The sequence below is a fragment of the Lutra lutra genome, chromosome 1, assembly GCF_902655055.1.
Source record: "Lutra lutra chromosome 1, mLutLut1.2, whole genome shotgun sequence".
In the NCBI taxonomy this organism is placed as follows: Eukaryota; Metazoa; Chordata; class Mammalia; order Carnivora; family Mustelidae; genus Lutra; species Lutra lutra.
Window position 1 is genome coordinate 108505056 of NC_062278.1, and position 15448 is coordinate 108520503.

Below are 15448 nucleotides of genomic sequence, written 5' to 3' on the forward strand. Positions count from 1 at the left end.
AGAAACCAGTATTTGACAAGGCCACTCTGTGACCTTCATGGACCTAGATAAAAACAAGAGCACTAGGTGTCAGAGCACAGACAAAATGTGAACAGGGTCCAAGCCACAGAAGTGACTAAACATCTCCTGGTCTTGGCTAATACAAGTGAACACAAACCTAAGTGAATACACGGGTCACAAACCCTAACACTACCGGTCCTTTCCACCACGTGAAAGGTGGTGCAAATTCTCCCTCCTTGTAATGTTCAACTACAGCTGTGTTCCTGAGGGTCTTTGGCTGGGAAACACCATAAGACATTAGTGATCTATATCTATATATTTAGACGTAGCTTTTGCAGTTATGTCTGTAGGTAGATTGTATTGTCTATGGATTTCATTTCAAGATAGTAAAGGGGCTTTACAAAGTCCGTTATACAAAGAGAGCACTGAGTTTGGTAGGACCACTGATAGAAATTTCTGAACTTGACTGCCTGCAGGAAATGGTGAATAGTTTTGCCTGCATATAGATCCCGTGTGTAAATGTAGGCTTGTGTGGAATGCTGCTTAAATGTGTTCCCAGTGTCAAATTACTAAAAAAAAAAAAAAAAAAAAAAAAAAAAAATTTGTTCTCACACTAAATACAGGGCAAACTAGTGTCATTGTCTCAGGCTTCTCTGTTAATTGGACATACTGGGTGGTATTGTTGGGGCAGTAAGCCTTATTGTTCCCATTTGGGACCTTCGTGGATCCCTATCATTTGCCATTTAAAGCTGAGCTTTTCCTTCTGACTGACTGTCACCACATCTGGCATCTCAGCCACTCTGCAAGGAACTGGCTGTTACCTTCCACCAGAAATTTGTCACGGGAATTTTCTTTTTGATAGTGTGTAGGAGGACGTGGTTTCGGTGACTTAGGACTAAATCTCAGTACACGCTCTTACAAGGTCATTGCTTATTTTCTAAACAACCACCTCCCGTCCAGGGTCTGCAGCCCAGAAGTCTTTGTTCTGTTCACTGATTCCTTCCAAGTGCATAGAAGGCGCTAGAGAAACCCTTTTGGCGTGCGCGAGAGACTGGGTCAATCAATCAATCAATCAGTCAGTCAATCGATGATTCATCCATCTCCCTCATTTCCGGGGGTGGGGGATGTGAGCCTTTGAGGACCAGGGGCCAGTCGACCCTCGCCTTCGGGGGTCGTGGGAGAAGGACACTGCGGAGCACTGGGGCCTCACCCTGCGTACCCACGCGGACCGCGGGACACCTTCCCCGCACAGCCTACGCGTCGTCCCCAGTCTGGTGCCGGGGTGACCTGGGAGGGGCGGCTCCATCACATCCTCCCCGCCCTCTCCCAGGCCTGGGGCCGGAACAGAAGGTGCGGCCGCTGCCACAGAGCGGGGGCGGCGCGCTCCTCCCTGGGGAGCGCGCGTTAGGAAATCCACTTCCCAGCTTCGGACTCCCGCAGCCCTTGGCCTGGGCGGAGCTGGGGGTCGTACTCAGCACCCTAAGGAGCGGCGGGGGGCGGGGGCGGGCAAAGCGCGCTGGGCTGAGTGGCCCAGGCGCCCCGGCTAATCTCAGGCCAGAAGCAGTTTAACGAGAGGGAGAGGGTGGCGTTGTAGCATGTCGGGGGGTGGGGGGGTGACCACCTGGCCAAACTGGCTCTTTGCATTTGTCACAGTTTACCAGCTAGTTCTGTGCCCTTGGCAAACTTTTAAAATTTCGATATCTTTTAAAAAATCAAGCGTTGGGGCGCCAGAGTGGCTCCCTCGCTTAAATGTCTGCGTTTTTCTCAGCTCATGATCCCGGGGTCCTGGGGCTGAGCCCTGCATGGGTTCCCTGCTCAGCGGGGAGTCTGCTTCTCCGCTCCCTCTGCGACTGCCCCAGCTCATGCTCTTTCTCTCTCTCTCTCAAATAAATAAAATCTTTTAAAAAATAGTAAAAGGATAAAAAATCAAGCGTATCACTCATATTTTTTCTTTTGCACATGGTAACACAATCAGAACTACAAAAAAAAAAAAAAAATCCTAGATTCTGTCCTAGGACACCAGGTCTAGCTGATTTGCAAGACCAGGATGATGCTGTCACATGGAGATCGCATGTGTCTCTGTGTCTCTTGGAGACAATTTCTTGGGAACTGCATCCTGGGAGAGGGAGGCTGCCAAGAGAAGTTAAGGAACTGTTTTCCGAGGGCCATGGGAGTGGGTGCACAGGGCAGAGAGAAGATGTTCTCTAGGTTCAGTGTGGGCTCTGTACTGTGTGTTCAAAGAATTGTGAAGTAGAGGAGTAAGCCTCCTGATCATCAAGGACACCATGGGCAGTGAGACAGGCGGAGGGGTAATCTGTGCTTCAGCCCGGCAGCCAGAAGGCTGCTGGGAGGTGTAGGTAGTGGGGAGGGTGAGAGAGGGAGAGAGAGAAGGGGGGTAGTGGGGAGAAAGGAAGAGGGTCAGGGAGATAATGAGAGAGGAAAAGAGATATTGAGAGGGACACAGAGGAAGGGATAGAAAGAGGTCTGTAGGGATATGTGGGTGAGACTTTAAGGGTTGGAGGTCCTTGAAATCTGTATTATCCTTTCGGTGATCCCATTTGCAAGCATACACTACTGAGAAGAGAGGAAATTTGATTTCTGTTCCCACCTGCTATATGGTAGGACAATAACCAGGGCTAATGAACCAAATAGTTGACTAGGTAATGCACGCTCAGCAGAGGAGAACAGTGCTCACCGTGGTCCTAGAATGAACTTGCAGGCCTGCCTTACCAAGAGCCTGGCACAGTCCTTCGCTGGCATAACTCGGGGGCAAATCTCTGTTCTGAGCACGTTCACTGCTTATTCTTTCATCATCGGTTTCCTATATGATGGCTACCGACACCTGCATTTTGTGGATGCGGCTTGGGCAACACTGTGGGGCAACGCAGGACCAGTTCCACTAGTCTTAGAAGAGTGAGTTCCCTCCCAGTGTCCCTCGGGCCATCCTTCTCCGGGAGTGGGAGGAAAGGAAGGAGGAACTGGGAATAAGAAACAAAGTTTTGTTGGCTACTCCCTTTTTTGGAACAATATCAGTATTTAGTTTCTGTGTTCCAACAAGCCCATTGTTTGCCTCCTGCCTCCCTGCTCTTTCCTTCTGCTCTTTCTTGGTCTGCTTTACAAGTATCTCTCTTCTTTTTCCCAGTGACACACGGGGCCTCCCAGAGCTGTGTTCCAAGCCCTCTTCCCTTTACCTTCTCCCCGAAGAGCAGCTCCATCCCTGGGTGATCAGAAATGGCTTTAACGACCATTTATGTCTCCCAAATCTCTCCACCTGTCCCCTTCTCTTGAGCTCCAGACTCTTACATCTACTTCTAGAACAACACTTCAAACTGCATATCTTCGATCAGAACTCCTCTCTTCGTCTCCAGCCCCTGATTTTCCAGGTCCTGATATTCATTTTCTCAGTGATTGCGTTTACCTTCCTCCTCAGTGGTCCAAGCTTCAGGTTTCCCTCTCCCTCACCTTCCCGATCTGCAGGCCCTGCAGGTCAGGAACCATCTAAATGAGCTCTTTTCTCCTCCTCCAGCATCATGACCTGTCAGTCTCCTGGCTGGTCTCCCTGCTTCCAGGTCTGCCCCCCAACCGTAGCTCCCCACCACACCTCACTCCATGTCAAGCCTGAATGACATTTTCAAAATGGAAATTTGATCACTCCACTGGCTTCAGGATAAACACCTAATTCCTTCGTGGGGTCCAGAAGGAATCTGACCCCTGTCTACATTTCCACCTTCATGGCTTGCACTGCAGGCTCAGACACTGAGGTCCAAGCATCCCACTTGCGCTCACTTCCTTCAGTGTTTATGCTTGGACCTGGGGACTTGCCCTTGGCCCTTCCCTCCTCTCCTGAATATTTCCCCAAACCCCCTTCCCCTGGCCACACTCATCCTTCAGGTTTCTGTGGAGACATCACTTTTCTTGGAAGCATTCCCTGATTGCCAAGTCTGCCTTATCTGCCTTTCAGGGACAGCCTTTTTCAGACTGTACTTGTTTTGTCTTTTTTTTTTTTTTTCCTTTCTTCCCACTGAGCCATAAACAGCTTAGAGTCAGGGACCCTGGCATCTGGGTCTTTTCATTATTCTCAGGGCCTAGCACGGAGGCCGGTATATAATAGATGCTCATTAAATATTGAGTAACTGCTTGCATGAATAAATGAAAGAATTATACACGTGGAAAGAAATGAAGACCAAGCAGAGGCTATCTATTCCGTTTGCTATAGCAAGGGAATCAGCTTCTGTCAGTTGCTTTCTGCCAGGCAAAGAGTGGGAAAACTTTACAGTGGGAGAAAAGGGAGGCTTCAGCTATGTCCCGATTGAAGGCTGTTGGCACGGGGAAGCTGCAGGCAGGCTAACTAGAAGTGGGAAACCTATGTGATTGGTTAGGGGTGCACCTTTGGCTTTCTCTGGTTGGTCCTAAGTTAGAAATAGGGCAAAAATGGGGGAAGCTGTTGGTTATTCATCCGGTCCTGCCCATTGGGGTCAGTCATTATAGGGATTATTGTTGGGCTTCCTGACCTACTACTAGTGATAGCTAGTTGACTTTCTACAGTCTGACTTATAGGTAGCAGGCTGGCTTCCTGACCAGGTTACTGTGGATAGGGGGTTGGTTACCTGGACTGGATGCTGCAGATTGTAGGTCAGATTTTTATTTTCATATATATAGTCTGGCAATTGTCCATTTGTATACTCAGTCTCTCAAACTAATATCGATTGAACATCTACCATACCTCAAGCTCTGAATTAAGTGTTATATATGCAATGCCTCATTTATTTCTCGCAATACCTTTGTGGGGTAGGTGTTACCATTTCTGCTTAACCCCAATCACTTCCTTCTTGAAGCTCATGCTAGCCACACTTTCTGTCTTCTGCCCTCTTTGATGCCTTAGGTCTCCCCCCATGCACACACCCCAGATTCACTGGAGACTGGGCTCTGGGGCCCTCCAGCCCAATTCTGCCATCTTCCCAGCCCTGTCATGATCCTTCCTCCATTCCTTCCCACAATTCTAGATTCCCAGCTGTGGATTTCTTCATCTTCCAGTGACCTTAACCTCCAAGCCTCTTTACTCATCCACACCTTAGTAATCAGGCACATCCCTCGTCATCACCAAGAAAGGGCTCATCTCTGATATAGAAACCCTATCACCCACTCTGATCGAAATAACTTCCTCTTCTTTTAGCCCTCCCAGGCAGTCATTAATTCTGGGTGGGGACAGAATGGTAGATTTCAAAACACTTAAAAATATTTTTTGCTATATTGTAATATGTCTAAAATGTATACTATGAATAATAAAAAACCTCTCTAAGCATGATTTTAATCTTTAAAGATAAATGTCACTTACTTGTATACCCATCACTTTCTTTCTTTGAGGGAACAGGGAAGGGAGGCAGGCCAGATAACCCTATATGGTCATGATCACACTGCAATCAGAACTTATAACGATGAAGTTCTCTTATTTATTTATTTGTTTTTTATTTATCTATTTTATTTAAATTCAATTAATATATAGTGTATTATTAGTTTTGGAGGCAGAGTTCAGTGACTCATCAGTTGCATATAACACCCAGTGCTCATTACATCCCATGCCCTCCTTAACACACATCACCCAGTTATCCCATCCCCCATCACCTATTTATTTATTTATTTATTTAGAGACGGCAAGTGGGGAGAGGTAGAGGGAGAGATAGAGAATCTTAAGCAGGCTCCATGCCCAGTGTGGAGCCTGACATGAGGCTCTGATCTCACAACCCTGAGATCATGACCTCAGCTGAAATCAAGAGTCAGATGCTTAGCTGACTGAGCTACCAAGGCACCCCAAAGAAGTTCTTTTATTTTTTTTTAATTTATTTAAAAAAATATTTTATTTATTTATTTGACAGAGAAAGAGACAGCAAGAGAGGGAACACCAGCAGGGGGAATGGGAGAGGGAGAAGCAGTCTTCCCATCGAGCAGGAGCCCAATGTGGGGCTTGATACCAGGACCCCGGGATCATGATCTGAGCTGAAGGCAGACACTCAACGACTGAGCCACCCAGGTGCCCCCCCCAAAGAAGTTCTTTTAAAATGAAGTTGATTTGGAAAAGTCTCCAAAGTCACAACAAACACAGTGGACAAATTATGTTTGAGTGGCCATGTTCCCATATGCTGAGTATAATGGTTAATTTCATGTGTCAGTTTGGCTAGACCATGGCACTCAGCTGTTTGGCCAAACACTGGTTTAGATGTTGCCTCATGCCAGTATTTTTTAGATGTGATTAACATTTAATCCCTAGATTTTGAGTAAGAAGATTACCCTCCAGAATATCGGTGGGCCTCACCCAATCAGTTGAAGGCGCTAAAAGACCAGATTGAGGTGTTCTAAGCAGGAAGGAATTCTGCCTTTAGGCTACCTTTAGACTCAAGATGGCAACATTAACTCTTCCCTGGGTCTCTGGGCTGCTGGCCTGCCTGCCTATTTTGGACTTGTTAGCTGTCTCAGTCTTATAAACCAATTCCTTTAAAAAATTTCTATCTATCCACATCCTATTGGTTCTGTTTCTCTGGAGAGCCCTGACTAATACACTGGGCAAAGGCCAGATATACAGGACAGAAACTCCCCCACATAGCATAGAGGAAGATAAATAGGACTGAACTCCATAAATCACTCCCACCTTTCCCCCCAGCCACCAGTCCTCAACCTGTCAGATTCCTCTTTATTGAATCAGGCCCAGCATCTGATAACAACAGGTCACTGAGGGAATTGTTGACTGATGGATTATACTCTAGCAGGTGGTTTTCAGTCAGGTTGGTGCTGTCATTAGAATTTTAAGCTGCTTATTTCCAAGTTGAAGGAGAAAGTGTCTTATCATTATCCTCAAATAAGGAATGTTCTAGTAACAGGCTAAGAGATGCATTGATCACAAGGCATCTTGAAAGTAAAATGGTGTTATGCCTTCAGGGTGAAGGCAAAGCCAGGTTTTGTGGAGCCTAAAGTTATACCTAAAGTAGGAGGTCCCTCTTTAGAAAAAAGAATACACAAATATCTTACTTCGGCAGTTTACCAGTGTAAGTGAGCATATGAATCATATGATCATATGAGCCCTCCTGGGGCTTTACATTTGGAGAGGGAAAGTGAGGAGCCCTGAAGCTTAAGCTTTATTAGCTTCAGGGTAAATCTGGCTCTGTTTCTGGGCTTTTTAGGATGGGGACAGAAAGAAAAGTGTTGGCCTCTCCTTAGGTTGGTTCCTGTTCTGCTGGGAAGGAAGCTGGGGTTGGCCTCGTTCCAGCTGCTGCAGGAAGATACATTTCTCTTCCTCTAGATCCACACTGTTCCCCGCCTCCAAGCCCTGCTGGTGTGAGCTGCCAGACCCTTGCCCCACTTCCATCCCTTTCCCCACTCCCTTCTCTGCCTTCAGCTCTCATCCTGGAGTTTCCAGAGCCCATTTGCCATGCGCCTGTACCCTGTGTTTGTGTGTTTGGGGGGGGCTGGTTCTGATGACATTTCAGATGACAGCGTGCAGCCTGTCTCCTACCTTGCAAATGCAAACACCTCTCTGTGCTTCCTACAGCTCTTTGGTCTCTGAGGACAGCATTTCTAACTGCATGAGAAGCAGCAGCACTATGGCTGCCTAACGAGAAGGAGCCTTGCTCTGTGGTCCTTTCTCTACATCCGTGGCCAGCACCCCGACGACCCTTCTTCCTGCCTCTTCCCATCTCCAAGGGCTGGATTTATCTGTCTCACATATGCAGACTCATGCTATCAGAAGCAGTGGCTTTCTGGCTCTACCCAGGGATAAGTATTTTTATAGAATTGGCTTTCAGTATTTCATGGAGTACAGGAATTTACTGGCACCTTCTCTCCTCATTCTGGGAGAAGCTCAATGACTGGCTGAACAGTTCTGCAAATCCCAGCGGCTGGCATTCTCCGTTTTCTCTCAGCTCCGAGTTCCTGCCTCTTCAGAACTCCTGGGCTCATTTTCACCCCATGTTTCAGAGCAGTTCTTCCCCGTCTGCCCCCACCAACTGAAATCTGGGCCTTTTCTTTGGTCTTACCCCAGAATCACTCACACCTACACACACAGACTTGTAACATAGACTTTACTGAAAGAGTTGGAACAACGGAGTTTTGTATCACGGCAAAACCCGAGCAACTGAAAATCACATTTCAGTCATCCTTGTTTCCTACATCCGCCTTCAGGACGCCCTTCCTCTTTTGCCCCCATTCTCTCAGACTTGAGCCCCTGCTCAATTGACCCTCTTCCCCTCATCCCTGGCTCCTGCAGAGGGCAGAAGTAGTCTCATTCAGTTTAGACTAAAAGCAACTGTAGCAACAGTTCTAGAACCGGTTCTTCATCCTGCTACACTCAGCGTAAATAAGACAGAGAGAGAAGTGAAGAAAACAGAAGTCCTCACCACGACGCAAAAACGGACCCCCTCTCTTTCACACCTTTAAACATTTGAGCTGCACGTACTCAGCCAGCTCTGCCTCAAGCTGATAGAACCCTCCCCCGGAGTCCCAGTGACTCTCCGGCTCCCTCTATTTCCTCATTTCATTGCCTCCTTTTGGATCCCAAAAGCTGTCAGAGAAAAGCCCTATTCCTTGTTCTCACGTCACGGAAGTCCACGGTCAGGAGCCGTATGGAGCAGTGATGTAGTGAGGCAGGAAAGAGGCCGACCTGGAGAGAACAGAGGGACAGATTGAAGTAACCCGAGGAGCTGAAAGGTTTATTTAGGAACAAGGAAGATGACTCCTGGGACAGGCAGCCACATGGTAGATTCCAGGACATTTCCGGGCTGCGCGCACCGTGAGCACCCTCCAGACTCTAGGGACAAAAGGCACCGCGCAGAGACAGATTCTGTACCTAGATGCCCCCATCCTGCAGCATGGTCTCTGTCCCCAGCTTCTCCAGCTCCTCGTTGCTGTAGTCTCTGGGACACGGCTGGTACTTGGCCCCTGGGGTCTCCCTCCAGGAGGAGAAGCGATGGTGCCAGAGGCTGCAGAGACCGTAGACGGCAGCCAGCACAGCAGCACCCAAGGCCAGGTGCCAACAGAAGAAGATGGTGAGGAAGGCGAGGTCCCCCGGGTTCTCTGCCTTCCAGGGCTGCCCCGAGGGGGGAACGTACATCAGCACAGAGAGCTGTAGCATCCAGCAGCTCAGCACCAGTCCCAGCCAGGTCTTGAGCACCCACAGCGTGGGCTGGTCAGGGACCCAGACCTCGATGATGAGCACCAGGCTCACCAGGAAGGTGAGCACCATGAACAGCACATGCACGCGGATCTCCAGGGTGCCCTTGTTCTCCAGGTGGGAGGCCATCAGCAGTGTCAGCACACAGAAGGCCAGGGCCTCAGCTGCTCGCTCCAGCTTGACGTTCTGCCATGCTTGACATGCCTGGCTCACAATGTCCACCACGCCACTGAGCATGAAGAACCCATACATGGTGGCGTGATCCCAGTTGTTGTAAAATATGAATGGCCGCCGAGGGTCCTCCCAGTCTACTATCTTCATCCGGTTTTCTCCTGGGGGGTAGAAGAACTCAGGAATGATGCCACCCAGGGCAATGACCACCTTCATCATCCCTTGCACAGGTACCTGCTGCCACCACCTGTGTCCTCGCTTCTCCCTTGGGGGCAAAGGGGGGCTGAGTAACCTCTGTCCCCGCAGCAGGGCCAAGGACACCATCACTGCATAGTACAGAGAGAAGACGAGGAGGAATACTCCTGCCAGCAGGTGTCCTTGGAAGGTACCCATGGTCTCACCGTGTGTGCTGGAGCCAGCAGAGCGAGAGCCGGCAGGTGAGAGGCAACCTCGCGGGGCTCTCCTCACAAGCAAGAGTGGTGACTTCTAAGCTGTGGTGAGATCTTCCTGCTCCAGCTCCACCCCTACCTCCCACACATGAAAGGACACACGTCTGTGCTGGAAGCATCCGAGCCACTCCCTGGGTGGGATCTTTCAGCCATGTGGCACTTTGCCTCACTCCGTTCCTTCCTTAGGTCAGCCAAGTTTGGGATGCCAACCTCTGCACCTCACGTGGTTGACCCTTTCTCCTCCATCCCCTTTGCCCCACCCTCCACAAAGAGAGGGGACGGAAAGAGGTGATTAAGGGGCGGTGGCTGACTTTCTTACATTGGCTGTCTCTTTTTGCCAGTCGTATTACATCTTTTTTCCCTCACTTAATCCCTCAACAACTCTATGAGAGAGTGGAACAAAAGGTATAGGTGACATTAAGGCTCTGAGCGGTGAAACCACACGAATAGGTGTCACATCTAGCCGGGAGCACAGCAGAGCCAGGATGGCGACCCAGATCTACTCATCTGCTGATAAAGTCCAGAGTTTGTACGTGACTAAATGACTTTCAGTTCCAACACTTGTAAGTCACATGATGACGGGCAAGTTACTGTGTCTTCTTGAGCCTCAGTCTCCTGACCAGTAGAATGGGGATGATAATTACTTCAGAGGTTTCCTGTACTAAATAGAATAAGGTATGTGAGTGTCTGATACATTATAAATGATGTAGTGATTATTAGTAATTTTTCTATGTTATTACTAATGTTCCTTGCAGAATTCCTATGATGATAAAATTGTTCAAGTATTCCTATGAATAATACCAAAGCAGAAAACATTTAAAGGGGCACCTGGGTGGCTCAGTGGGTTAAAGCCTCTGCCTTTGGCTCAGATCATGATCCCAGCGTCCTGGGATTGAGCCCCACATCCGACTTTCTGCTCAGCAGGGAGCCTGCTTCCTCCTCTCTGTCTGCCTCTCTGCCTACTTGTGATCTCTGTCTGTCAAATAAATAAATAAAAAAAAAGAAAAAAAAGAAACCATTTAAAAAAAGGGAGGAACCTAATTATATTTAAAAAATGTAAAACTTTTTTATTAATAGAAATTAAGCATTACAATGAATAATTTATCACATATTAAAATTACAATTAAAATTAATTTCAAGAAGCATCTGGGTGGCTCAGTTGGTTAAACAGTTGCTTTTGGCTCAGGTCATGATCTCATGGTCCTGGGATTGAGCCCCATGTCAGGCTCCCTGTTCAGCAGGAAGTCTGCTTTCTCTCTACCCCTAGCCCCCCTCTACATGTGCCTTCTCTCTTCCCCCCACCTCTAATAAATAAATAAAATCTTTAAAAATAAAATAGGAGCACCTGGGTGGCTCAGTCAATTAAGCGCCTGCCTTCAGCTAAGGTCATGATCCAGGAGTCCTGGGATCAAGCCCCATGTTGGGCTCCCTGCTCAGATGGGAATCTGCTTCTCCCTCTTCCTCTCCCTCTGCCCCTGCTCATGTGCTTTCTCCCTCTCAAATAAATAAATAAAATCTTAAAAAATAAAAACAAGCAGTTGCACTACTGGGTATTTACCCGAAAGATACAGATGTAGTGAAAAGAAGGGCCATCTGTACCCCAATGTTTATAGCAGCAATGGCCATGGTTGCCAAACTGTGGAAAGAACCAAGATGCCCTTCAACAGACGAATGGATAAGGAAGATGTGGTCCATATACACTATGGAGTATTATGCCTCCATCAGAAAGGATGAATACCCAACTTTTGTAGCAACATGGACAGGACTGGAAGAGATTATGCTGAGTGAAATAAGTCAAGCAGAGAGAGTCAATTATCATATGGTTTCACTTATTTGTGGAGCATAACAAATAGGATGGAGGACAAGGGGAGATGGAGAGGAGAAGGGAGTTGAGGGAAATTGGAAGGGGAGGTGAACCATGAGAGACTATGGACTCTGAAAAACAATCTGAGGGTTTTGAAGGGGCGGGGGTGGGGTGGGAGGTTGGGGGAACCAGGTGGTGGGTATTAGGGAAGCACGGATTGCATGGAGCACTGGGTGTGGTGCAAAAACAATGAATACTGTTACGCTGAAAAGAAATAAAAAATTTTTAAAAATAAAAAAAATAAAAATAAGCGTTCATTAATCTTCAAAAAAATTAATTTCAAGGGAAAAATAAACTGTAAAATTTTACTCCATATTTGACAAAGTGTAGGTCTCCTAACAATATAAATAGCTCTTACAAATAAAAAAGTTAAAAATGAATGCCTCGGGTGCCTGGGTGGCTCAGTGGGTTAAGCCGCTGCCTTCGGCTTAGGTCATGATCCCAGGGTCCTGGGATTGAGTCCCGCATCGGGCTAGCTGCTCAGCAGGAAGCCTGCTTCCCTTCTTCTCTCTCTGCCTGCCTCTCTGCCTACTTGTGATCTCTCTCAGTCAAATAAATAAATAAAATCTTAAAAAAAAAATGAATGCCTCAGTAGAAAAATGATGAAAGGGCATAAAGCAGCTAGTCATTCAAAGAAAACTGTAAGGGGCCAATAAATCTACAAAAGTGGGAGCCTATCTGTAGCCTTAACAACTCAGACTTCTCTTCATGGAGGATAAGGTAGTTCTTTCACTCCTCCATGCCAAATGGGAAAAGTGGTGAAGAATGAGAAATGAGGGGCATCCGGGTGGCTCATCGGTTAAGCTTCTGACTCTTGGTTTCAGCTCAGGTCATGACCTCTGGGTTGTGAGATCAAGCCCTGAATCCCATATTGGACTCCGCCCTCAGTGTGGAGTCTACTTATCCCTCTCCCTCCCCCACTACTCACTCACTCTGTCACTCTCAAATAAATGAATAACATCTTTTTTAAAAGTGATAAGTGATAAGCTAAAAATGTTAAGGCTACTACAATAGTAAATGGTTATCCAATTTTAAAAAAATTTTCTTTCTTTTTTGAAAAAAGATTTTATTCATGTATTTATTTATTTAAGAGAGAGAGAAAGAGAGCACAAGCAGGCAGAATGGCAGGGAGAGGAAGAAAGAAACTCCCTGATGAGCAGAGAGTCCCACATGGGGCCTGATCCCAGGACCCTGAGATCCTGACCCAAGCTGAAAGGAGATGTTCAACCAACTGAGCCACCCAGGCATAAAATAAAATATTTTTTCTTATTCTAAGAACACTGGATCTTGAGAGTTCAAAATTTTAATATCCAAGGGAAGATATGCCCACCAAAGGACACATTGATGATTTCATTGAACCGGAAGCCGAGGCAATCACATGTATATTTCAGGCTCCTCAGTCATGAGGCAAACAGGCAAAAAAGAAGGATATTGGTATTGACTGAGGCAAGTGGTTCTGATTAACACAGGGACATAGAATTGCAGCCATATAAGGAGGTGGGGAGGAAGAGGTATGGATGCAAGACAGGTGCCTCACCAAGTTGCCTTCTTAGGCTACATAGCTAATGGTCATTAAAGGAAGATACTTTCACGATCCTATGTAGGCAGGACCACCAAAGGCTCTTTGATTCACTTTTTCCATTCAAGAATAGTACTACTAATGTCAGACACTTCTAGGCCCTGAGGAGCCAACAATGAAGAAGAGAGACAAGAAACAAATAAATATACAAGTAAACAACAATGAAAAAATGGTAGAGGGTGTTAAATAATAAGCTTTCTTCCCTAAAAAAAAAAAAAAAAATTAAGGCAATTGCAATTGTGAGTGAATCCTTCAGATCAAATCATAAAAGAAATAATATTTAAGCCAAGATCAAATTGGCATTAGGGTCCAGCCCTGCAATATGTGAGTGAATGATTGGATAGCTTTATCATATGAAGACCTAGAGGAGGAGATGAAGGAAAGCGAAGACCCTGGTAATAACATTCCTTATTGACAATGTATGCTGTTTCCAATCTTTCCAATTGTGTCTTTCTCTTCCTAACTGGCATCACATTTTGGTTTTTGCCATTGAGAGCCTCGTTAGGGGCATGCCAGGTAGTAAGACCTTAAGTAATTTGTCTTTCCTTAACTATCTTTTGCTGCCTATTACAATGAACGAGTATTTTTGTCATCAGAAACTAAATGAAAATTTGAAATCACTGATGTGATTGTTTAATGCATGGAGAAAAAGCTTCAATATGAAGACATTGAAATGTGGCAATTTCTACATGGTAGTTTTATGGGGAATATTCATTTGTGTTGTTATTTTTTTGGTATCTTTCAAGTGTTCTATGAGGCTTTAGTAATTTAATTTCATGACAAAATTACCAACTTGAAAAATTTTGTAAAAGCTCTCCTCAGTCACTAAAAACATTTCTTTATACATGTATATTTGTGTGTACAATTATTTATAAAGATATAATGTGTATACTAACATATTTTAAAGACCAAAAAACGCACAGAAGGTTTAAAAAATAATATAACAAATGCCAATTCAGAATGAACAAGTGTTAACATTTTGTCATGTTTGCTTCTGGGGTTTAGATAAATAAATATTCAGATCTTTCCTGTCTCATTCCCATGCTTCCCTCCCTTCAGAATGGAAAACCGTATCATTTTGGTGTGGATCTTTCCTGTCATTCTGTCATTTTATATATGTTTGCATCTTTCTGTGTCTTGTCTCTTTGTCTCTCGGATCTACCTGATCATTTTCTATGTATTTCTAATTCTGAAGAAACAAGCAATAGAAGGAGGTCTTCCCTGAACAAGACACTGCTCACGCCTCAGTTAGAATCCATGTAAGTAGAGTTCCTTTGTAATGAAGTCAGTGTGGTTAAATTAAAAAGGGAGGAGGGACTCAAAAATCGTGCAAAAATACAGCTGATGGGAACCATATGTCACAGTGGCCCTGTTCCAGTAAACGGGCAAGTATTGATGTGTTGATGCTAAGGTAACTGAAGGTAAGCAAGGCCAACTTTTTTCTTTTTTTAAAAAATTTTATTGATTTATTTGAGAGAGAGAGAGATCACACCTAGGCAGAGAGACAGCCAGAGGGGGGTGGGGAAGCAGAGAACCCGATGTGGGGCTCGATCCCAGGACCCTGAGATCATGATCCGAGCCAAAGGTAGAGGCTTAATCCACTGAACCACCCAGGTGCCCCACCTTTTTTCTTTCGTAAGACTTTATTTATTTATTTGAGAGAGAGAGAGAGAGAGAGCACAAGAGCGGGGAGTGTAAGAGGGAGAAGCAGCCTCCGCGCTGACGCGGGACCCGATCCCGATCTCGCTTAACCAACTCAACCACCCAGATGCCCAAGCAGGGCTAACTTCTATCACCCCCTTCCAACACACACACAAAGTGACCATGAGTCCCTGGTGTGTCTGTCTCTCCCCATCTTCCAAGTGGACAGTTATTTATCATCTGCTACCCTCAGAGTCATCCTGGCTTTCAAAAGGAGGCGGTGTCTGATAATACTCAAACTAAAGATACATTCATCTTTAGCGGATGAGTTTCAGTCACTGTGATTTCTCAGTCATTTCGAGCCCCTCATCTCCAGTTGAAGAAAAAAATCCTTAACTTTGCTCACAACTAAAGGAATTTTGGGCATCAACCAGCAGGTGTTTGGTATTCGAAGCGGTTCCTGAAAGTAAATTTGATTTAGACCTTCTAACGCAGTGATTTTCAAGGCTGCCCATTGGAATCATCAGGGAGCTTTTTATACGTTTGGGCCCTACCCTGGAAGTCCTGATTTAATTAGCCTGGGGTTC

General features: G+C 46.0%; 1 protein-coding gene across 1 annotated transcript; it reads right to left on the reverse strand.

The window, feature by feature from the left end:
• Positions 1-8052: 8052 nt before the first annotated feature.
• Positions 8053-9788, reverse strand: LOC125082112 (transmembrane epididymal protein 1A-like). Its single transcript, XM_047697372.1, has 2 exons — positions 8834-9788; positions 8053-8647 (listed from the first exon to the last, which is right to left on the reverse strand). Exon 1 carries the CDS (start codon positions 9719-9721, stop codon positions 8834-8836), a length of 888 nt encoding a protein of 295 aa, XP_047553328.1. The 5' UTR covers positions 9722-9788; the 3' UTR covers positions 8053-8647.
• Between the last annotated feature and the right edge of the window lie 5660 nt (positions 9789-15448).

Excerpts from the sequence above, each read along its gene's own strand:
- LOC125082112 (XM_047697372.1), bottom strand. The coding sequence starts at position 9,721 with ATGGGTACCTTCCAAGGACACCTGCTGGCAGGAGTATTCCTCCTCGTC.